Source organism: Martes martes (genome assembly GCF_963455335.1).
Source record: "Martes martes genome assembly, chromosome: 8".
Lineage (NCBI taxonomy): Eukaryota > Metazoa > Chordata > Mammalia > Carnivora > Mustelidae > Martes > Martes martes.
In genome coordinates, this window is record NC_137895.1 from 37,502,351 (window position 1) to 37,527,793 (window position 25,443).

Here is a 25,443-nt window from a genome sequence, read left to right on the forward strand (position 1 = left end):
CCTGCCGCCCAGAATCTGGCAGCTGTTTTCAACTCAAGGGCCTTTACATGGGGTCCAGCCCTGCCAGCTGGGGACCAAAGGGCAGAATCCAGTGGACTAGAGCTCCCTTTTCTTATTATCTTAGCATATTCTTACTAAAGTTATTATGGTTAAAAGAGCTTGTGATTTTAGAAAAACAAACAAACCAAAAACAAAACAAAACAAAAACCTCTTTTAAGGGCCAGATTGCCCAAGGATTTCACAAACAATCGTGTGATTAAATTTCCGTGATGACAGAAAATAGAACTATCTGAGCACATTGGAACTGCGTCTTAACCAGCCTGCTGTCAGGGATCCCCAGCCAGATCAGACTCAGGATCAGCTAGAATGGGAGTTACTCTGACAAACTGGCTCAAGAGGAAACAGAATTTAAGGATTTTTTTTTTTTTAACTAAATTTTGAATGGCGTTGTAAGCCAAAATAGAAAAAGGTATTTGGACTACAAAAAATATACATACATTATGGCGCTCAATTTACTCTAACAAGAAGCACCTAACTGCTAACACTGGCAGACAAGTTCAACATTCACAGCTATTCACAGCTATTTATTGAGCGCCTTGTCTGTGCCTGACCTTGTTCTAGATGCTTCTAATTATCTCTAAACAGAATATGTGAATACATCGGTCCTCCTTGAGCTTATATTTGATTGGGATATAATAGATTGAGGTGTAAATGATACTCTGTGTTTGAAGATAAGTGCCATGGAGAGAAATAAGTCAAGGAACAGGGATAGGGAATGTATGGTGGGGGTGGAAGGAGAGAAGTGGGGGGAGACACTCAGAGAAGGTGACATTTGAGTAAATATTAAACATAGGAGAGGGAGTAAGCCATGTGGAGATAGAAGGCACAGGCATTCCGTACAGAGGGAATAGTGGCACAAGGGTCTTGAGGCTGAAGGAGGCCTGAGCTGTTTTCCAGGGAACAGGGAGGAGGCAGTGTCGCTGTGTGAGGCAGCAGCTGAATCAGAGAGCTGATTCAGGGTAGGAGAGTGGATCCTAACTGCTGCTTTGCCTTTTATTCTCAGCCAGACAGGGAGTGATTGGGGGGTTGTGAGCAGAGAAGTTACAGTATCTGACTCAAGTTTGAACAGGTTCTCTCTGGCTCGTGTGGTGTAATATTTTTAGAGAACTAGTCAGAAGTTTCACAATTAAAGTCTAGCTATTAAAAATGGCTTCTGTACCACTCCTATAATTCACCTGTGACAATGTCATTTGCTTCCTAGGTGCCAAGTGCATATTTACTTGCCTTTTTACTAAATGTAGCAAAAAACAGCTTTAAGTGTGTGTTTGTTGCTTCCTCTTTCCTGCCACTCAGCTGCTACATCACAGGAAGTGTTTCTTGCCCCCTGGAATATAACATACAACTCTGAATAAGGCTCGTCAGCTCCATGGAGGCCTGCTTTCCATTGGCTTGCACACATTCCATGCCGAGTCCTTCCTCTGACCTTCTACCCTTACTGCTTATGCTGCTTCGAATGCCTTTCCGCATGCCCTTCACAGCCAGCGTGGTTGCCACAATGCCTTCACCAACTGTTTCCATTGCCAGTGACCCATTTTCCAAAATCCTCCCACTCAGAACGTGCCTCACCAAGTCTTACCATACGTTTGTGTGCCATGTTGTGGTTTTGGACAGTTCATGGGTTTGCTTTTTCTATCTCACCAGGGATCTTGTGAAAACCTGGGGCCATGCCTGTTTTTCTCGCATTGAGCACAGGTCTGTGCTCACAGCAGGTGCTTACCATGAGTACCTTGATGGTTGGCTGGTTGACCCGTCAGCCCCTTTCTCTCAATACCAGGAAGAGTAAGACTAGGCTAGTTGAGTCTGTTTTTCAGTGAAGGAATGTTGGGAAACCCGAAGGAATGGTACAGCAGTCCAGGTGAGGAAGCCCCTCTAGTGTTCACCTTGGATTCAGGGCACTGGTCACTCTTCCCTGTCACAGGTGCTGAATGACTTACACGTAGAACTTACCCATGTTTTCCTTGCTAGTCCCTCAAATGAAACAGCAGTTGATTTATATGTCTCTTCAGCTGCTATAACTTCAGTTTTTGTTTTGTCTCTTTGTTTCTTTTTTCACACTGAATGTGTGTTGGCAGCATCTACTGCAAATAGGGAGAGTTCTCACTGAAAAGCATTTTCAGTTATGTACAGTTGACCTTGAACACCACAGGTTTGAACTGCTCAGGCCCACTTACCTGAGAATTTTCGTTGATAAATACACTGCAGAATTATAATGTGCTTTCTCTTTCTTTTGATTTTCTTAATAACATTTTTCTCTATGTTTACCATAAGAATGCAGTATAAAATATATATAACATACATAATATGTGTTATTCGACCGTTTTATGTTATCAGTAAGGCATCCAGTCAACAGTAGGCTATTAGTAGTTAAGTTTTTGGAGAGTCAAAAGTGCAATGCAGATTTTTGACTATGCAGGGGGTTGGTGCCCCTAGCCCCATGTTGTCCAAGGGTCAACTGTATCTTTACATATTATAATAAGCAATTGTTTGTTTGATGGTAGGGAATAATCAGATGCTTCATTTTGGAGTTCGTATATGATATTATTGATAGATTCCTAAGCATGAAAGACACATTCAAAAGAGCAAATTATACGCTACATTTTTATCATTTGTGTGTAAGATCAAAGCATACTAAGGAACAGAGAATATATTTTCCAATATAGTCCTGGTCAGGTATATATCAATTTGAGTTTCAGCACATATTTGCTATTTCAACAATGAACGACTCAAATTGGTTTTGTAAATGGATGTCAGTTATAAGGCTCAGTAGTAGAGACAATGATTAATAATGCATTTGTCAAGGCTCTTTACAACATTTTGCTATCAGAAACAACCATTTGTTGTCATTGGGGTGTTTCACTTTCATTAAAAACAGGAGTGATTATAAATGAAAAGGAACGTAGTATTGAATTTCACACTTTACGTTGCTTCTAGTGATAGAAGTTAATTTCCCTCTGAGTTCTCTTTAAATGAGAGGTAATTTCATAGTCTAGATTAAAAAAAAAAACAAAAAAAAACAAAAAAAAACTCTGAATGTAGCTACCTGGACCTGAAGAGCATACTAAAGTGAAGCACATGTCTTGAATGGGACTAAACAACCAAATTTACCTACTGCCTCTATACAGACATTTTCTCTATCATTGAAATTGTAAGGAGAAGTGAGCAAGGCAGATGGAAGAAGCCTCATTTAGATCCCATGATGTATGCTTGAATATACATATATGGGCCGTTTTCTTGTTAAAGAGATAAGCTATTTGCTGATAAAATAATTCAGCTTCTCAGTCCATTAACAATTTAATGTTTGAATATTGTGAATAAATATTGGAAGAAATTATTTTTAGATGTCAGTGTTTCATAATATCATTTGGTGATTTCCATGTATTACTAAAAGGAAGGAAGAATTCTATTATTCTGTATTATCTCAGGAAAAGTGTGTAAGAGATTATTGGTTTTTTTAAAATATTGTCATTAAAAATAATCGCTACTGTCTTTTTCCATGCTACCTAATTAATAATCTTTGCTGTGTACTTCAGGCATGAACTTCTGGAAGAAGCTCGGAGGAAGGGATTACCTTTTGCTCAGTGGGATGGGCCCACAGTGGTTGCATGGCTGGAGGTAAGAGAATTAAACCAGAAAGCTCTTAAATTCATCTTTTCAGTTTGATACTTTTTCTAGATACAGGTAAGGATGGGTTCCGGAAGTCACAGCCTTCCAGTAGCCTGGAGTAGCTTATAAAAGAGCTGTTTGCTTTATCCAGGAGGTTGTGGGCATTGTTTTGATCTTACTCTGATACATTCTTGTGATTGGGGCAGAAGGAAGCACCTAGTGGGATAAAAAGAAGTTTCTCTAAATCTCACCATCTTCATGTCCAGAGAAAGAGAAGACAGCTATTAAGCCACGTATCTATTGTTGCAAGAAAACATCTGTCCCCATCCATCAGTCCAGAGTTCTTCCTCATCCGCAGGTTACAGAGAAGAGCTATCTCTGTATTCAACACTTCTGTGTTGCCCAAGAGATCACTGTCACCTGATTGCGTGGAGAACCATTCCTTTGCTTGTAAATTAATTCCAGAACCTAATTCTCTAAAGCCTAGAGGCCAGCTAGGTTTAGCTGTTTGGAATAAAGCAAGAGAATGTGTCCCTTTGTTCTCCTCTGGGTCTAAAGTGAGTGTTACAATGAAACAAGATCTACATTCAGCACTTTCTACAGAACACTGGGGCTGGGAAAAATAAAAACAACACCTGAGCAGAGGGGAGGGGCAGCAGAAGCAGACTGGGACAGTGAAGGAAACACACATTTGACCACAAAAGACCCCTTCATACCACGTATTAGTAGTGTTCCATTCAGTTCTCTAATGTGGGCTGCTGACAGGTGCAGGGAGATGCCAGTATCAGGGCAAAGAAGAAAATGGGCTTTTCTTGCCTGGCAGAGGCTCTAGGAACCCATTGTTTTAAGTGGTTGGAGATGATAAAATCCCTGAGTTTCATTATCCTATCATATCCAGAGCTAACAAATTAATCAATGAGGAAAAATTAAAACCCAGTTTAGTTTAAAAACTAGTCTTATATGGATAAAGACATACTTTGCATTTTTTTCTCAGACTGAGTGAAAGAAGCCTGTGTCTTGCTTTATTTTATTCTCTTGTGTCAAGGGATTTTTCAGAGCTGCTGCTTCCAAATGTGCTTTTAAAATTATGATACTTTAAAAATCAATTATAAATCAACATGCTTAAGAAAGCACACTTCAAAATTGATAGCAGGTTTTTTGTTCAGTGTCACTCCATTAAAATAAGCTGAAGTTTGACAGAGGGTTAGCTGCTACATTGGCAATGATGAACAAACCCTTCGATAAAAATGAAAAAAGCTTTACCGACATTAAGGAGCTAGGAAATGACAGGCAGTGAAGTTTTGTGCTAATTAAACCTATCCTGAGCACACAGAAATTGCTCGTAATGTGCTTCCTAAAGTGACTCAAATTACAAAATGGAATAAACAAGATGAATGAGCGGGGTGATCCAATGGAGGAGAGCCCTTAAGTTTCACCTCCTTTAGCGCCTCCACGCATGCACAGCCTGGTAGGAATGATGTGCAAACGTGAGTCTGATGCTTCACACACCATTTATCCACACCAGAAACTTTTTGAAAGTCTAATTAGGGATGATACTGAAAACAATGGGTGGGCAATCCTTTGGGTAATATTATTCAGTATAGAAATCTAAATATCTTTAAAAAGGGAAGGGGTAAAAAATCATTAGAGTTCAGTGAAGGTATATTTAGATGTTTACTTATTTTGAACAACTTGGGTCTATAAACTAATTAAGTCAACTCCCATCTTCCATCATATCTAATGGTGCCTGTCAAGGTGAGGTCAAAACCTTGTGCCTCACCTGTTAGAAGATAGTATGAACTTTTCAGTCATGTGCTGTACTTAGGTTCCCCTCTGTCTTGTCTTTTATCTGAAGTCACAGCCCCGGCCACACTGACTCAAAGATTTGGCTTTTGGTTTATTTGTCTCCCCTATGGAGACAAGTAGTGTCCTCATACGACAGAATTTTTTTAAATAAAAGGATATCTAGGTTAGTTATCTATTACCATGTAACAAAATATCCCCAAATGTAACATTTATTTTCTTCATGGCTTCTGTGGGTCAGGAATCTAGACACGACTTAGCTTGGGTTTCTAATGAAGGTCTCTCACAAGGTTGCGACCAAGGAGTCAGACAGATTGGCAGGCATCTCAAGGCTTGATGTGGAGAGAATCCACTTCCAAGTTGACTCTTGTTTTCACAGTTGTAATTCAGTTCCTTGCCAGTGACTGGCCGGAAACATCATCTCCTTGCAGGAGATGCGCACAACATGGCAGCTGAATTCTTCCAGAGCTAGAGCGCTGAGAGGAGGGAGGGAGAGAGGACTAGCAGGAATGAAGCTACCCTCTTTTTGTAATTTAATCTGGAAAGTGGCGTCCCATTACTTTCACAATAGTCTATTCATTAGAAATAAGATACTCATTTCAGTCCAAACTCAAAGGCAGAGGATTACACAAAAGCAGAAATATCAGGAGGAACTCCCTGGGACTCATCTTAGAAGCTGCCTTACCACAGCTAGAAGTAATAGAGCTGAATCTCTGTTTTACAAATGAAGAACATAAGGCCAAGGTTTAGAGAAGTTCACCAGTGCCACTGAAGCAATTAGATCCTAGCCTTCTGGTCCAGAGCTTTAGGCATTGACTTTTGCTGATTTATAGCTTTTCTTCTTTCTCTTACTCTCACTATTCTCACTCATGTTCTCTCTCCTTTTGCTAAGTCTGTTCATATCAACAAATAAAATAGTGCAAAAAAATCACTGTCTTGGATGTTTAAAGACCAAGATTTAAACTGCTCACTTGCATGTGCCCTGCTTCTTATTCACAGTTCATGATGGGAGGAAGGGAAATTGGAGAGAATATTCCTTTTTCAAATGTGTGTAATTCAAATGCTACACCACCATCCATGTGAGTTGGCGTTCACTCAGCACTTAAGATGTGTGCAGACGCTGTGTACCGATTCCATTGTCTTTCAAGAGCATCATAGCAAAGTTGAAAAATTGGAATCCCTAATTTCTAATGCATTATTCATTTTCTTACTTTCTTTATCTAAAGTTGTCCAGATGCTTGTAACTTTAGTCTCCTCCTTTAGCACATCATTTTATCCTCCAAAACTTTGTTCATGCAGAACATCAACTTAAATTCACACAACTATCGCATGCTCTAGGTAGGTATGTGAGAAATGGGGCTTGACTACAATACACGCTTGCACCAAAATCACATGACTGGAGGTGGTCAAGCTGTCTCTTTCTGTGACAGAACTCCTTTGCCCTCAGAATTCCAAAGGAGATTGATAAATTGAATTCATGCATTAAACAAAGTCGATAGAGCCTTTACCAAATGCAGCTTGTGGCTGTTCTTGTCCTTAAATCCAAGGGGGCAGGGGTGGATTTGGTGATGTGCAGCTATTATGTTTAACCTAATAACATAAATTAGTTGTTAGATTGCACACCACAGAGATTCAATTTCACATCTTTATTTCCATCCCTGCCTAGCTGATATTTTGTATAAAGTTGCTTAATGCCTTTATGCCTCTGTGTTATCTGGGAAAAATAATAATAGCATCTATCTTTTGGGGTTTGGGCAGTAAAAGAGTTCATATGTGTAAGGTACTTAGAATAGTGCCTAGCACATAAGAGACGCTATTAACTGTTAGTGTAATCTGTGTGTGTATTTCTTTCCCTCTCCAACAGCTCTGGTTGGGAATGCCTGCTTGGTATGTAGCGGCCTGCCGAGCCAACGTGAAAAGTGGTGCCATCATGTCTGCTTTATCAGACACTGAGATCCAGAGAGAAATCGGAATCAGCAATCCCCTGCATCGCTTAAAGCTGCGACTGGCAATCCAGGAGATGGTTTCCCTAACAAGTCCTTCAGCTCCTCCGACATCCCGAACTGTGAGTCAGTTTCTGCCCCCTCCCTCTCCCAACGCTGGGCAAAAAGCAGCCATTGTAAGTCCACAGAGCCAAACTGTGGCAGCACACATTTCAATGTCAGCATGAATTATTCTGGAGAGAGTTAGCTTGCTCTTCATTAACCTTGCTGCTACTTTTAATAGGTTTTCAAGTGAGGAGCTGTGATTCTGATCAGATTTGAAGGCTGTGACCAAGATAGATGTTTGAGCTAGTTTCTAACTGAAGTCTAGGTTTTTCTCCCAGGCAACAGGATCCCAAGTTTACTCTTTTTTAAGATGTTCCCTTTAAAACAAAACTAAAAAAAAAAAAAAAAAAAAATACAAACCCAGGAGATGAGATGTTGGCATTAGTGCTTTCTGAAGATGCAATGCTGAACTCACTTCTTCTTACGTAGTTTTCATAATTATGCAACTATGCAGATACTTGGTATTTTATAAATACCAAGTGGAAGGCTTTCCTTCAAATTCTCTTTGCTTCTCCTGTATAAATCCCTATTCTTCTCATAATCTTGTCCCTACCCTAATGCTAGGAAAGAACAAAACTTCTAAAAGAAAATGCATGCCAGATGACAAATTCATATACTCAGAACAACTCCAAATAGTATTCATTCTTTCTTTAGTCCATTGCTGAATTATATAATACCTTTTGCTGATAAAGCACATGATTTCTGATGTTAACTGAATTTCTCTGGCCCCATGTCTTATTGCAGAATAACAAACTATGGAAGAATGAGGTAAATTTGAGTGTGCATAAAAGATAGAAAAGTGGTATTACTTTATTGCAGTTTTCAGACATAAAACCAAACTTGAGTATAGCTTTTTCTCTGTGACCTTCAACAGTTTGAAAGAATTGGCTTCATGTTTATTGTATCTATCTTTACATTCCTTCCCAGTATACCAGATTCTAATGCCAGAAATACCAGGTCAAATTTAAAAAGGTTTTATCTTTCTGGTGTAATTCCATTTTAACTTCTTTCTAAGTAAGGTGTATAAAAAAGATATAATTTAACAAACCTTATGTATAACATTATTTTTAAATGTCTGTAATGTTGCATACTATAGCTGATGTGTTACTTAAGCTAAGAAATAATACAGAATATGTTTGACATAAAAGCTGAATAGGTCATTAAAATAGATGTTGTAAACCAAATTCAGATCTGATAAAATTTAGATTCCAAGTGAGAGAGAAGCATCACAGTTGGCTTGTATCAACGCTCTTTTCCTAAGAACAAACATTCACAGTTATTGAAAATGCAAAATTGGAGCATTGGAAGTCCCAGTTTTGAGAGGAAAAGTAGAATATATTTTATGATTTTTATGTAGCACCCAAATCCATTTCTTAGTGGAAAATAGAATAATTAAGCACTATTTTTCTAAAAATGTCTAAGTGAACTTAAAAAATTTAAATCACAAACTATTAAAATTAAGAGCATATTCAGTTTAAAGAACAGTCAAATGTGAAGAGAACTTACAAGACTCTTCACGGTCTAGTGATCCACCTCAGTTCACCTCGAAGGCTTTATTAACTCTCCAGGTCAGGATCCTAGTGACACAGAACTATTTTCAGCTTGCTAAACTTTTATGCTCGTGGGTGATTGTGAGCTTTGGCAATTACTCTTCTCTGCCTGGAAAATTCTTCCCACTCCAGGATCGCCATCCTTCCCCAACTCATCCTTCATTGAATGATTCTTGAATGTTTTCCCTTGAAAAAGCTTTCACTGTGCACCAAAAATCTGGTTTACTTCCCTTCCTCATTACCACTCCATATACTTATAAAAACTAATTAAAGTTTTCTCTTAATTTATCCTCCACGCTAGCCAACCAAGAATATTATCAGTTTTCCATGGTCCCCAGGCCTTAATTCACTGCCAGGCAAATTGTAGAGAATAATCAATAAACATTCATCTTAAGAATGGTGATTGTACAAGTCACTCTATCAGCCATTACAGGGGCTATGAAATCTGTATGGCCTTGACTTCAGAGATGACAACTATGTAAGGAAAGTAAGACTTGCTCAACACTAGGAGATGAGATAGTTTAATTTCTTAATGTTAGGCAGAAGCAAAGAGTTGTGAAGTTCCAAAGAAGGGGAAACCATTTCTGGTTGAATAAGGCTTCAAAAAAGAATTAACAGAAACAAGATGGGATTGGGAGGGAGACAAACCATAAGAGACTCTTAATCTCACAAAACGGACCGAGGGTTGCTGGGGGTGGTGGTGGAGAGGGTAGTTGGGTTATGGATATTGGGGAGGGTTCGTGATATGGTGAGTGCTGTGAAGTGTGTAAGCCTGACAATTCACAGACTTGTACCCCTGGGGCAAATAATACAGTATATGTTAATAAAAATAATAAAAAAAGAAAAAGAAATCAATGAATAAAAAAAGAATTAACAGTTCAAAGGTAATCTGAAAAAAGAATTAATAGTTCAAAGGTAATCTATTATTAATTAGTAAAAATTATTAATTTTGTTTAATATTAACTTTTGGATAAGACACCTTTTCAGTATGTTTCCTTTATCTTTTTATAAAGATAAATTATTTTGCATCATTTATTATTTTATATATTTTTTTAAACTTAGTATAGCATGAACATTTTACTCATATTATTAATATACAGTTATAATACCATGTTTAATTGCTGCATAATTCCTTCATGGAAATACCATGATGTATTTAACCAAATTCCTAATATTGGACATTTTGCTTATTTAACAATTTTCATTGTATTCACAATACCATAGTGGATACACACATAGTTATACTGTTGCATAAACTGTTTCCATAGCAACATTTATGTATAGGGCATTTATAGGCTTATTACTTTGAATCTTAATGGCCAGACTGTATTGTGTAACCTATCCTCATCATTTTGTTAATATTGTTACCTTGCTTAAATTTATATTTTTATTTTTAAATTTTTATTTCTTTATTTATTTATTTACACACAAACTCTTTTATTTGTAAGATTTGTTTAGGTCAAAAGCTCTTTTATATATAAGTTAACAATTTTTCATATGCATATTGATTAAGTATTTAAATGAATTACCTATTGGTAATTTTTTCCATTTTTCTAAAGGATACAGGAATATTCCTCCTTTTACTAATGTGTAAAAATTCTTTATTCAGAGAGGATATGTACCCTTTACCAAATATTGATACAAGTTACATAAAAAATAAGTTGTATCTATTTGTTTTAAAAAATGATCTACTGAATACTTTTTCTTCCTTTTACTCCACCATGGAAATATTTACTCATATCTAATACATTTTAAATATGATTTGCTTTGCTTATAAATTTCTAGTAATGAATCCACTACATAAAGTGAAGACAAAAACATCTTAAAGTCATCACCTAAGATTATATATTAGGATTCGCATTTTATTTTATTTATTTATTTTATTTTTATTTTTAGAGGGAGTTGAGGTGGAAGGAGAGGGAGAAAGAAAATCTTAAACAGGCTCCATGCTGAACACAGAGCCCAATGTGGGGATGTTATCATTTCTCCCAGAACAGTGTAATTATTTCAGACCATACATGTGTTTCTTTGTGTTCAGGTTTGAGTTCAGGTTCCTCAGTCAGGTGTATCTTGCTTATTTCCTCAAATTTTCAAAAGAAGACAAAGTCGTTTACTTAGACTTTTTTTTTTTTTAACTGAATGGAACTTCTGTCTGATTCTGCCTCCTTTCCTGTCTGCATGAAATGGGCCAGACCACCCAAAAGAAAATCTAATATTTACATTTATGACTTTCTTGGGTCAGCCCTAATTTTCCAGCTTTCTGTTTGTTCTTCTTGAGCTGCTGCTGTTGTGGAAAGTCTCTTACCTAATAGAGTAGGGATAGAAATACCAGCTCATTGAAATATTTGGTTAAAGAGGGATGTCATAGAGAATAAGTACATGCTTTAAATATTTTATCTTCAATAAAAATATGTAAATATTCAGGCACTTGCAAATTTAGAAGAAACACTTAGGACTTTTCTTTGAGTACAATTCCAATGCCTGGAGTTCTACATTATCTCTTAGAACTTCATCCATAAAACATCTTCAATTTTTCTAGTTTGAGTTTCCTTTTAAAGTGATAATTTCAAGATACTGAATAAGCTATTTGAATGCAGGATCCTCCTGGACATTTACAATCTTTTCCCCAGACTTTGATGAAGTTGTATCTTACTGATAACGTGCTATGAGATTTGCCAATATCTGTCTTTCCAAATAATTCAACTCAGAGTTCATATAAATGAAACTTTTATTTTTACTTTATGTAATATTTATTTAAACTGCCTAATTAAAAAACAGTGCAGGGGCGCCTGGGTGGCTCAGTGGGTTAAAGCCTCTGCCTTCGGCTCAGGTCATGATCCCAGGGTCCTGGGATCAAGCCCCACATCGGGCTCTCTGCTCAGCAGGGAGCCTGCTTCCCTTCCTCTCTCTCTCTCTGCCCACCTCTCTGCCTACTTGTGATCTCTGCCTGTCAAATAAATAAATAAAATCTTAAAAAAAATAAAATAAAATAAATAAAAAAATAAAAAAACAGTGCAGTAGAAAAAATAGGTTTGGGAACACAGAATTCAGCAAATTCGAGCAGAAATGTAAGGCATAAAATAGACATCAGTCAGCACAATATACATGGGAAACAAAGAGCATTTATGAAACGAAAGATTTACTGGAGTGGAGATTACTTAATAAAATTTCTAAAGAAACTGTAGTAAATTTCTAATGAAATTGTGATGATATCCAACATCAGTGGACACCTAGGTGTCAGGCGCTATTCGAAGTGCTTTACATATTATCACTCATTTAAACCCCACAACAACACCACTATGAGATAGGTACTTTTTTTGATATCTCTTGTATAGATGGAAAAAAACTGCTGTACACAGAGGTTAAGCGACTTGCCTAAGGTCACACCGCCTTGTGGTTTGCCCCAGAGTTTATGCTGTGATTTAGTACACCCTCCTGCTTCCTGCATAGACCTGTTTTCTTCTCTTTTACAGCATTCTTCCAGTCTGCTTTCATTCCCCTTTTCATTATTAGTAACCTCATAATAAAGTGAGGTGCAATTGTGCAAATGCACCTCACTAGTCTTCATATAATGAGAAATATTTCTTTTCTTATGTTGAGAAACATAAAATCAGATGGGGAGAAATGTGGATCTGGGCCATTCGAATGTGAAAAGTAAATATCAAGTTTATTTACTTTGCAACTCAATTACCAAGTAGAATACTACTGCAAAATGATCTAGGAAGTAACAGAAGTGACTTCCAGGTAGATAAGGCTTAGGATTATCCTGAGATCTTCCTGCTTTACTTATTTTCTATTTCTGCCAGCAAGAGAAGTGATTATTTTCCCATAATTAATTTTCATGAGTTATACGTTAAACTAATTTTAATATTTATTTTTATGCTGTAACTCTCTCCTGAATGATTTAATTAGGTAAGTGCTTTAATCCAAACATCCTTTAGGAATTTTCCTCCTGGTTCTCATTTGATAATACTATCTACATATTCTTCTCCGATGCGACTAAGGTGAGGAAATCAAGGCAGGTCAAATATGAAATTGAGGGAGGCGAGCACTGTCAGTTGCTAACCTTGCGTTTGCATAGCCATGAAGGCTCTCTACCTATTCTCTAAGATACTCTCTTCACTGAAATGCTTGTGCTCTACAGCACCCCTTTATGACTTACCCAGGTGAAAGTTCCAAACCTTTAGCATGTGGTGAGGAGAAAGAAATCTGAATAACTGACTTACAGTGCATGGGCTTGCTTATAAAATCAACTTGTTGAAACCTTGATGAATGTCTAAGTGATTGGGTTGTGCCAAAGCTATTTTATGAGTTACTTTACAAGATTCTGGAACAGACAGTGCTTCTCACAGGTAAAACCACAGATCAAAAGAGAATAACACACAACTTGGGAAAGTTTGCCAGCCATACTTTAGAAAATTGCCCTCAGTATATGTTATTTTGCACATAAAGCTACAGATAAAACCCTGGCTTCCAGCATCTTGCCCATTCCAGAATTTGATGATAGACTGACCAATATAGACTTTAAGATAAACTCTTACAAATTCCAGTATGAGATAATACTGGTCAAGTTTACTATAGGAGGAGGGAGATCTTAATTATTTGGATTCACAGTTAACATAGAAGCTACAGAAATCATTATAAAATGAGACTGGCTAAAGTGAATTTTAGGTAATCATCACAGCAACTCACTTTGAACAAACAGTACAGCCATTCAGGCAAAGCACTGTGGTCACTGGGTGTAAAGGGTATGTGACATATGAGTGTTAAGCTCTTTTTAGTATAGTACCCTCTTCACAAAGTTAATAAAAGCAATTTATTCTGTAATTTAATGATTCATATATCCATATGCCTCTGTTTATATTGAGCATCATTCCCAAAAGTTGGGTGTAGAGGGGAGGGTCTCTTAATAACATAGGTGACTCCAGTATTCAAAATAGTTTCTACGTGCACATAGTTTTATCTTATAGGGAAAAATTCAGATATACCCTCAATTTCAAAATGGTAGGAAAATGAGAATTTTGCACATATAAATTTTGCAAATATGATGGCTGTGCTCTGGGATTTTTTTAAAGTATGCTCTATGTCCAATGTGGGGCATAACTTCCCTTTGTTACTGAACTATATATATATATACATATATATGTTCTTATTATATATTATGCATTACTCATATATATGTGTATATAATTCTCTTATAAATGAGACTTCTCTTATATTGAATTATACTCATCAATTTGGTTTATATGTTGTTATTTTTCAAATTATACTAAATTACATAATTTATAATAGAAGGAAAATTCAAACAGTACTATGTGTTGGTAGAAGAGGCCAGAGAGAGTTACAGTGGAGGCTTATGCTGGGGCATCAATTTTGCTACTTCCGATTCTAGACCCCTTCCAAAACAAGTAGTAAGCAATGTATAGGATATAAATTCCATTGTAACTATGGGATGGACGTACGTGGACAACCTTGCCATGTTCATAAGGATTTCCCAGTGAAATGGTGAAATTTAATGAGAAGTGTTTCCCAGTAACCATTCCCATCAACAATATGTCATATCTGTATGTTACTAACTGGACTTTGGTTTAGAAATTGTGCATTATTCAGTATAGAGCAAATATCATGGGTTATTTTATTTAGAAAACAAATGAGGCTTTATAAAGAGTAGTGCCTGCAAAAAGGAAGATTTCCTTTTCCATCATGTTCTTCTCTATAATGGTATAGGGCACTGCTGAGAAATTGGGAATCCTAGGTTTTGTAATTTCTGACAGCATTTAGTACGGTTGAAGAAAATAGCCTTTAAATTAAAAATAGCATCTCGCTTCCTTTTCCTCTCCAAGAATATAGGAAAACAACATACTTAGGGAATTACAGAAGGAAGAAATCATTTGGGAAAAGCTGATACTAGTTTCCAGACAGGTGATGATAGTGCTTTCCGCTTTGTACTGACCACCAATTTTCTCTTTTCAAGGACATGGAAGAATCAAAACTTTGTGAATGACATACTGGTAATTGCACAACAAAGTACCTGTGCCTTTGTTTTCTGAAGAAAAATAAATGCATTCCTCTACAGATCAAATTTAATCAGTTCTTTATGATTAAAAAAAAAAAAAATGGATCCATTAGCTACCTACCTTTGAAATGCAAATCTTGGTGTGGCCTTTTTCCTGATTAATAATCACAGGAGCATCATTTTAAATCTATCCTACAGGAGCTTCACAGCATCCCTCTTTCTATTTAATCTTTTTAAGTAGAAGAAAAAGGAAGCTGTGAGCAGACCAGCAATGCTGTCTCTCCTGTGCATGTTGTAGAAGCAGGAGCACGGTCCTGTTGCCATGGGGCTGGTAACTTACAGTTCTGCTGCCTTTCTTCTTTACCACTGCTTCCCTGCCGTGGACCCCACTGCTCCCCCCCGGGCCTCCTCCCTAGCCTTCAGGCAACGTTTGGGTGACCCATGAAGAAATGGAAAATCTGGCCGCTCCAGCAAAAACGGTTAGTCTTACGGCTTTGTTAAACATGAAGAAAAGTCCTTTGGCTGCTATTGGGACGAGAGAGCTATTGTGTGTGTGACAGATCAGAGTAATGGGTATGTTTACATAATGAAATGCATGAAAACTAACATTTTTCATTAAGGTTTCATTTTACTGCACTTGGACATTGTAAATGAAGCAGGGCTAGATGGTCATATTGTGGTTAATATCAGAAGAGTTAGTAATATGCAGGCAGTAATCAAGGATTTTATAATGCTTATTTATCCATTTTGCAACACTGGGAATTTTTAGTAACACATACCACTTAGTATTGGGCATATTCACAGGCAATGCATTTTCTCAAACCCAATTAAACATGTAATAGAAAAGTTCAGATTGAATACTCCTTTTTTTTCTTTTTCTTTTTTTAAAAAGATTTATTTATTTATTTGAGAGAGGGAAAGAGGGGAGGGGTAGAGGGAGAGAGAAGAGGAGAGGGAGAGAGAATCCCAAGAAGACTCCCCGCTGACCACAGAGCCCAGTGTGGGCCTCAATCTCACACAACCCTGAGATCGTGACCTGAGCTAAAATCAAGAGTCAGATGCTTAACTGACTGATTCACCCAGGTGCCCCAAAGAATCATTTTTAATATAGTCATTTAGTTTCTTGTACTTCTACCAATACAGAACTTAAAACTCCACCCCTCCAGAAAATATTCTGTTCATTTGATCTCAAAGCACAGGCTTAAAGAAATTTTTAGTGACTTTGATTATAATTGTGAGCTTTTAAAAATATAATATTACACATAGTCATTTTTCATTTAAAGTAACAAAGTTGAGTATGTCATACATTTTATTCTTAGCAGCTTCTTTTAATTTAATGTCCTTTTGATTATATCCATATGTGAAAAATTGATTATCTAGTTTATGAAGGATAAAAATGTCAATGTCATTTTCTGACTGTATTTCTAGTTCAGTTTGTTGGGTTTGGCTTTCCTCTTGTTTACTTTTGTTTGTTGTTGACCATTGCTGAAATCTCTTTGATTACTACAAAGCTTTGTTAGAGGGAAGCAGTTACTTTTTGTACTTCATTAATTTACTTTACGTTAGATTTTTTTTCATTATGTGTGTGTATATGTGTGTATGTATACATTTACATGTGTTGTCTACTTGTGTATATATATAATTGGAAATTTTTATTGTAGCTTTTTTTTACATTGACATTTGGAAAATAACATACTTTTAAGAATTAAAAAAAAGTTTGGGATGACCAGATCAAATGTATCATGAAAAGTCCATATGTCATATGTGTGTATGTTTAATTGGAATTAACTAGAAACTATGTGGTTGTTCTTGAACTGCTAAATTGATTACTGTGGGTTTGAATAAGGATCAGTGTATTTATCTAGTTAAGTCATAACATTTTCAATAACAAACAGTTTTGCTTCCGCTAGAATAATTTTTACTGTCTTCATTTGAGATTAATTTATATTTATCTGCTTTATTAATCATTCCCTGCTGCTAACACAGAAAGAATCTGAGGAAGGAAGCTGGGCCCAGGTAGGAAATTCATATGCTCTAAAACAATTATCATTTAGTACACTCTGAGGATATAAAATAAGAAACTGTAGTATGTCATAATATTATAAATCTTCACTTAGCTTAGGTTAGGCTTATATGTATATTTGAATATGCTATGTTTAATACCATATATGTCTTTTTAAATCTCCATATTTTGCAAAGAAAATGAGTATCATTTCATATCTGGCCTCTTTGAGAGGGAAATTTTCTTTCTTTTCCAAAGAATGAACTGTAACTTAAATTTCTCTGAAATTGCCCCTGAATATATTTAATCAGGAATCATTCAAGTTGGATATAAAATCATATGAAACATATGCTTTAAAGTATAATGGAAAGCATGAGCAGTCTGGGGTCAAAGGCTATGTGTCCACAGTGAGCCTGCAGGTCCGAAGCCCCTTCCATTAACCGAGACAGCGATATGAGACAGGAATCTGTACTTTGAACAAGCATGTGTGTTTACAAGGAAGCTGCACATTTTTCAGCATTTCCACATGACATGCAACCAAAAGAATTAATGCGTGTGATCGCACATCTGATTCAAAACTTTGACTAATGAGGAAAATTTGGTAGTTATTACTAGGACCTATATTTAAACATTCATTAAATTAGGGTGGTATTTGGTTTTGATTTTGGTAAGAATTTCATCCTTTTTAAGAACACACAAAAGAAGGGGGAGCACCTGAGGCTTTCGTTAGAAATACATGTTATAATTACAAGTGTGACTTGGTTGTAACATAAAGAACTGAATAAAAGATGCTGTAAAATTAGTAGATAGTGATAGCCCTTTTTAATAATTGGTTTAGAGGCGATGGTTGACTTGGTTTTCATTTTGGCTGTCATGAACAATGGTTAGATGAGTTCACTCATATTGTTACATTAAATAACTAGATTATTTGTCTTTGTTTTTTAATGATACCCTACTTCTTAAATACAGAGTCTGTATATCTAAAAGAGACTGATTCTTTCCAATGACCTTGATGGACCCTGTCTGCATGCTTCACTAGATAGCAACAGTGTCCATACTGCATGCAGCCTCTTACCCTTGTTGCTCCTCTCTCTGTTTACCAGAGTTTCTATTTTCACCTTGAGATTTGGCATTATACCACAGCAATGATAGCAGTAACACTGAAGAGAAGGAAATGGTGGGGTATTAGCTGACAGATAAAAATCAATTAAATTAAATAAATTTAACTATACAAAGAATCTTTAAGCTCAGCATTTATATTATGCCATTAATTCTATTTTTTATTTTAAAAATGTGTATTTGTATAGAATATAATTTCTTCTGAGAATACAAAACAAACACAATCATTTTCTATAAGCAGGTGCCACGATACATGTACCCAGAGTTCCATTTTGTCAAATTAAGTCAAATACTTAAAGGCTAGGTATTATTTTTTATTTTTTCCCATATAGCATATTAATTAAATGTCAGTTATAAGAATATGCAATATCCTCCTATTACCATCTCATTTTATTGGCTAAGAAACTTGACTGCTATAAAACAATTCTAGTGTCCGGTTTTTCTACAGACTCTGGCTTATGGAGATATGAACCATGAGTGGATTGGAAATGAATGGCTTCCCAGCCTGGGGTTACCTCAATACAGAAGTTATTTTATGGAGTGCTTGGTAGATGCAAGAATGTTAGATCACCTAACAAAAAAAGATCTCCGCGTCCATTTAAAAATGGTGGATAGCTTCCATCGGTAGGTTTTTTCAAACAGTAATTAAAATGAAACAGTAAATAATGTATATATTACTAGAACAAAAAGATGTCTAAGAAATAGAGAATTATGCTATTCAGAACATCTCTGTGCATATACTTGGCACATATTTTCATGCATCAAATTGTAGCGACTATCTAATACAGAGCTGTGTATATATTATGAACTCAAAGTTTATGGAACCACACATGTACACAATGCAATATCACTTTTTTCTGTATCTTTTGGAAATTCCATGTTTGTGATTTGTATCTGTGTATGTTTTTATATTAGGAAATTATTTATTAAGAATAAAATTTAGTCAGTTTCAACTCTATAAATATATAGTTATAAATTATAAAATTTAGGTATAAGAAAAAATTTGAGAAGGATTTCTCTGAAGAAACTGTTTCTTTGTTTTCATATAAATCTTTTAATGTTTTTATTTGTACATTAATTTTCAGAAAAAAACACTGAATGAATTGTGAGACAGCCATCAGGACCCATGAATAAGATGTAACCTCTTTTTTCAAGTTATTTATCATCTAGGGGGGAAGAAGAAGCTTGTTACAATATCATGTCATAAATGTCATGCTGATATCTTTGTAGGTTATGTGAGATATTGTCGGTTGGATTATGATTCTTTTTTGTTCACTTCAAGTTTTTATTTATTTATTTTTTAAAGATTTATTTGTTTAAGAGAGAGAGCACACTGAGCAGGGGGGAGCAGCAGAGGGAGAAGGAAAAGCAGAGTCCTTGTTGAGCAGGGAGACCAATGCGGGGGCTCAATCACAGGACCTTTGCATTATGACCTGAGCCAAAGGACTGAGTCACCCAGGTGCCCCTCAAATTTTTATTTCAATTCCAGTTAGTTAATACTAACTAGAATTATATATATGTATATATATATTTATATTTATATAAAGTATATAACTAGCATAATACTAATTTCAGGAGAATTTATGGTTCCTCACTTACATACAACACCAGTGTCCATCACAAAAAGTGCCCTCCTTAATACCATCACCCATTTAACCCTTCCCCCACCTAACTCTCTCCATCGACCCTCAGTTTGTTCTCTATAGTTGAGTTTGTTTTATGGTTTCATAAGTAGTTTATTATTATGATAATTAATAAATATAAATCTAGATGATTTTGGCTTGCAAACCCATATTTGTTCACATCCTGTCCAACATTTAATTAGTGACTGAAATGAAAATGGTATAAAAAGTCAGATATGTTGATGGCATAAAATTAGGATAAAGAGATAATAATTGGAGCTCTTCAATTAAACTTATGGAGATGTTTTGAATCTTAATACAGTTGTTGATACTGTTGGATTAAATTTAGTAGAGATAAGTATGATGTAGTTTTTAGAAACCATTAAAATGTTGGATGGGAATCCATGATTTAGAAGTAGATCGAGTGAAAAAGATATGATTTATACTTGGCACAAAAATCTCAGTTTTGGTTAATGGCTTACAGGACATACTTAGACTGTGTTTATTGTCAGACTCAGTGAAGTTCTACCATATGGTGAGATGATAATAAGATATATGGACACTAAATTGTTTTGATAAAGTGTTAAGAGTCTGGTGGAAAAGTTAAGTTAATTTTTTTAATATATTTAACTTATTGTTTTTTTTTTTATTTTGAGAGAGAGAAGGAGAGAGAGCAAGTGAGTCCTCGTGCAAGCTAGGAGGAGGGCAGAGGGAGATGGAGAGAGAATCTTAAGCAGGCTTGACTCCCAGTGTAGAGCTGGATGCACGGGGCTCAATCCCACGACCCTGAGATGATCCCGAGATTATGACCCTGAGATCATGACCCTAGCTGAAACCGAGAGTCAGACCTCCAACTGACTGAGCCACCCAGGCACCCTGAAAAGTTGAATAAATTAAAGACATTTAGCTTGGATAAGGATAGACTTTAGATGTTTTCGTGTTTTGATATTATTACATGGTGGAAGAATAATATTTGCTCTGTTGAACATGTGCTTTTCTAGTTCAAATAACTGTAGATAGTAGGGTGAATGATTTCTGTTCAATAGAAGGAACAGCTTTGTAGGACTCCCAATTACCCTATCGTATACACATTATTAGGCAGTGAGTTCCCTGTCTCTGAACTCAAATTTTGTGTGGTTGTAGTAGATTTTCAAATATTAGAATCTTTGACGACATATTTGCGGCTGTTTCCCATTCTTCACTGATTGACTTTCGTTTTATGTTATAGTAAAAATGATTATTACATTAAGTTTTTTTTTTTTTTAGTAAAAATTACAGAAACAGTGGGGTTCTCTTTGTTCAGGGAAATACATGAGCTTCATCTTTATGCTATGCTTAGTTCTGACTTAAAGCAGGTAGAACTGACTGCATAGAGCCCACTGTCGTTATGGCCCAGTTTTCCATCTGGTAGACATTGACGTAATAATATATATCCTCCTTATAGTACAATTTTATATTATGTATAAACACTTGACAGAAATGAGCCAAGAGCCATTGGTTTAACCTCAAGCTACCTAATGTCTAAGGCTGTTATTACATCAGTGTTATCTGTTTTTCCACTACATTAATTTGTTGGGGCTGCCATAACAAAATACCACAGACTGTGTGGCTTACATAACAGAAATTGATTTGCTCACAGTTCTGGAGTCAAGAAGTTCAAGATGAAGGTGTCAGCATGATTGGTTTCTTCTTGGCTTGCAGATGGCTGAATTCTTCTTGTGTCTTTACACAATCTTTCCTATGTGTGTGCATTTTCCCGGTTTCTCTGCATGTTCAAATTTCCTCTTCTTCTTTTTTTTTAAAATAATTTATTTATTTAAAGAAAGCTCTACACCAAACATGCGGCTCAAACTCACGACCCCAACATCAAGAGTCGCACACTCTTCTGACTGAGCCCACCAGGCACCCCCAAATTTCCTCTTCTTATGAGGGCACCTACCAGTGAGACTGGAACAGTATCCACCCTAAGGGCTATATTTTAATTGATATACCTTTTTAAAAACCCTATCTTCAAATACAGTCATATTCTGAAATACTGAGGATTAGGGCTTGAACATTTGAATTTGAGGGAACATAATTCAGCCCATAACACTTTGATTTTTTCCCATTTCTTCTGATTCTGAAATATTTTAACTCAGCATTGTCCTTATTAAATGGAAGGCTTAGAAATACATCCAGTGCTTGGGTGTAAGCTGGCCAGTGTGTCTGGCTAAATTTGTGTGTATTTCTAAACAAGAAATCATTAATAACAATGCTCTTTACTCTTGAAGCCTAGAAGTTCTTTTTTCCTATTGTACTCTTTCACGTCTTTTATATTGAATATCACCATGTCTTTCTTCTTTCTTCTCTCTGAACATCTCTAGTGTCTGGATTTTCTTTGTATGCTCATGGCAATTGTTCTTTCTGTGCCCTTTATTTTCACAGCATTGACCCCTTAATTGATTTCCCTATCCTTAGGTTTACCTATTCTCCCCATCTCTGATTTTCCTGCCAGGTTAATCTTCCTACACCGAAACAAAAAAAAAAAAAAAAAAAAAAAGATCAATTCTTTTTGCTGTGAAAACCATCCAGACAGTTCTCTATCACCTAGATGTATTCCACACTTAGGATGAATTCAGGCTTTCCATAATGTTACCCCATTCTCCATATGGAATCATATTCCTCCTTATTTCCTGGCATGGATTTCCAACTCTGTACAGTATGTCTCACTATCACCACACATTTAAAATTTCATTGGCAACCCTGTGTTCAGGTGCTGCATTTTCTTTAATACCCCTTTTTCTGCTACCTGACCTTTAAGGATCTGATCAGTTTTCTACTCTTCCACAATATCCTTCCCACACAGAATTTCATTATCTGCTGACTCATTTCTTTCACATATTCTGTATCACTGAGGGGGTAGCTATTCATTTTGGTATGTGGTTCCCTGTCTAACTTTAACTTATTCATGTGTTTATATGTTTTTCTCATCAGGTTAAGAAGAAAGGATTCATTTCTTATAAATTTCTTCCTTTCATCATAATAGTGGCTTTAAATTCTTTCCAAATGAGTAAAAATGTTCATTTGTCTACAAATAATGTCAAAATAGCTTGATGGAAGAAAAAGACATGGATGAACAACATAATCCACAGTTATTTTCAAGACTATGGTTTTCTTATTTTGAAATTAATATTTTTACTTTTTAGAAACATTGTGTGCCTAAAATAACTGTAGTTTGTGTCCCACCAGTACTAAAGGATTTAATTACAAATGTAATTTATTATTCCATTGCCCTCAGAAGTAGTACATAGTGTTGACTATGCTTAATCAAAGAACATTTATTATCTGCTGAGTAAATTCAATGTGTTTTTTCTTTAAAAAAAAATAACAGAACAAGTTTACAATATGGAATTATGTGCTTAAAGAGGTTGAATTATGACAGAAAAGAACTAGAAAGAAGACGGGAAGCAAGCCAACATGAAATCAAAGGTAGTATGTCTTTCTTTCATATCAAATGCCTTTTTTTCTGGGATTTTTAGCTTTCACTTTTATGAACCCCAAATGCTCTATATGTTACAAGGTCACTAAGTAGCATAACTATTTATGTCACTAGTTAGAATAGTGTCATCATTATTTCTTTTTTGTTGCTTTTAGGAAACATTAAACATAAACATAAAAAAGATAGCATCACTTTAAAGGTGAATATCCATCCCATCTAGAATGTATTCTTGAATTTTTTAAAAATTGCGTTGACCCCCTTATGAACAAATGAATCATGAACAAATGAATAAATTGAGATGTACTCCTTTTAACCTGTTAATTATACAGTCTGTTTGTTCTAAAGATATCTTCAGGTAGATATTTTTGCCAAACTTTTAATAGAACATTCTCATATGATTCAGAGAAATATGGTATATAATTTATTTATAGCAGTTCACCTTTGGTTTATATCATTTGAATTTTCTTTCAGTGCTTAGAAATTTTATTTTTGTACTATGGTTACAGAAATTATATAGGGATTTTATATAGAAGTTACACAGAGATTTCACCTCTATAAATGAGACTAATCCATTAATAATTTTAGCTATAATTGTTAAGTCAAAGAAATGATTTAGAAGCACTGCTAATTGCTACAATTATTGTGTGTACAAAAAGGTTTGATTTGAATAAGAAAAGACACTCCCTATTACAGATTAGAAAAGTATTGTATTTAATATTAATCCTCTAAGTGTTGAGAAGTACCTTAATATATAGGGGAAAGAATTGTTTTAAAGAACATTTTAGATCCTATATTTATTAAGCACCACTTTACTTTTATTACTGTTGTTGAAAGAAAATTTCATTGTTGGGTATAGGTATCTATGGGTCTTTTTCAGTAAAAGTCATCAGTCCACTTAGGTCCATTTATACTTTTTCAAAGGAAAAAATTTCTCATTAAGGGAAATATCATCAAATGTTTTGTTGAAGAGTTTGGATACAAGCAATGTTCCCATTTACTCTTCACCAAGGGTTGATATGTGGGAGCATTTCACCAAATTCAATAAGTGTTTGTACATTAACTGTTCATAGTTAGGCATGAGTCAGTTTTCATCTTCACTTTCTTTGGGGCTTACTTTTTTGGGCAGGCTCACTTTAAATATGAAAATAGTATGTGCTGCATGTTACGTTACCCCTTCCTTCCTATCCAAGTTTAGTGCTATTTTATTCTTTAGGATTACCTTAGACTTCTATCATTTTCATTTGTGATAAACAGTGTCAGAAATTACTTTTATCTTTGGCAGTTTTGGGACAGCACATTAATTCTAGTAGAATGGGCTTGAATGCACGTGAAGGTGATTGGTTAATATATTTTTCTGTATATGGTTCATTGGAGAGTAGATAGACACACAATGGATTTCTTGTAACAGTTCATTTGACTCATTACTTAGGAGCAAGAAAGTGTTTTTCCATTATCAAAATTGAGTTGTTTGATTTCACTTTATTTTGGGGCCCCAGGAAATTGAAAGTTGTTTTCAGTACTTTGTCATTCAGTTGAATTGAAATTTGGGAACGAATTGATCAAAGAAAGACCTTAGAAAGAAGTCTATGCTTGACCTAACAAAAGATGTTTTAGCACACAAATAGATTTTACCCATGGGAAACCACTTTCTAGTTTTCTTTCTGAAGTATTTTTTCCAATTAGATTTTATTATGCTTGGTCTCACCACATGGAATATTTCATATATAGGTAGATGTAAAAGAGAAGGAGAAATTACCCATTTGGCCCTATACCAAATATTGTATTAGTTTTTGACACCTACTGGTTACAGCATAGCCCTGAGAAAAACTGCTGTGATTCACTAGGATTGTACACACAGAGTTCCATATGATAGGAGGCTGTGAGTGAGATCGTAAATAGCCACTGTTTCCTGTAACTGATCCAATGACATTTGCAGGAATAAGTCTTGATGCTGACAAGGGGTCTCTGTTATTATCTGAAGTGTTAATTAACCTTGACCTTAATAAACAGCTTTCTGAAATGAGGGAACCATGTGAATATCAAGAATGTACTAACATTTAATTTGTTGCTAGGAAACAGTCAACACTGATGTCTAGCCATTTATTGTTGAGGTCAAGAGGATCCTTACAAAAAGCTTTAAAG

At 35.6% G+C, this 25,443-nt stretch overlaps 1 protein-coding gene across 12 annotated transcripts in view; it reads left to right on the forward strand.

Annotated features, from left to right (window-relative positions):
* Window positions 1–25,443, forward strand: part of PPFIA2 (PTPRF interacting protein alpha 2) — a gene marked incomplete at both ends in the record, with an annotated part of 479,299 nt that overhangs the window by 441,339 nt on the left and 12,517 nt on the right. For 6 of the 12 annotated variants that reach the window (XM_080810779.1, XM_080810781.1, XM_080810773.1 and 3 more), the window contains 6 exons: window positions 3,591–3,672; window positions 7,331–7,531; window positions 15,497–15,559; window positions 17,067–17,096; window positions 18,632–18,825; window positions 23,194–23,291. In XM_080810779.1, the coding sequence (XP_080666905.1) occupies window positions 3,591–3,672; window positions 7,331–7,531; window positions 15,497–15,559; window positions 17,067–17,096; window positions 18,632–18,825; window positions 23,194–23,291 (668 nt within the window). The remainder of the gene's footprint in view (window positions 1–3,590; window positions 3,673–7,330; window positions 7,532–15,496; window positions 15,560–17,066; window positions 17,097–18,631; window positions 18,826–23,193; window positions 23,292–25,443) is intronic. The other 6 variants (XM_080810778.1, XM_080810784.1, XM_080810774.1 and 3 more) reach the window with 3 other exon arrangements.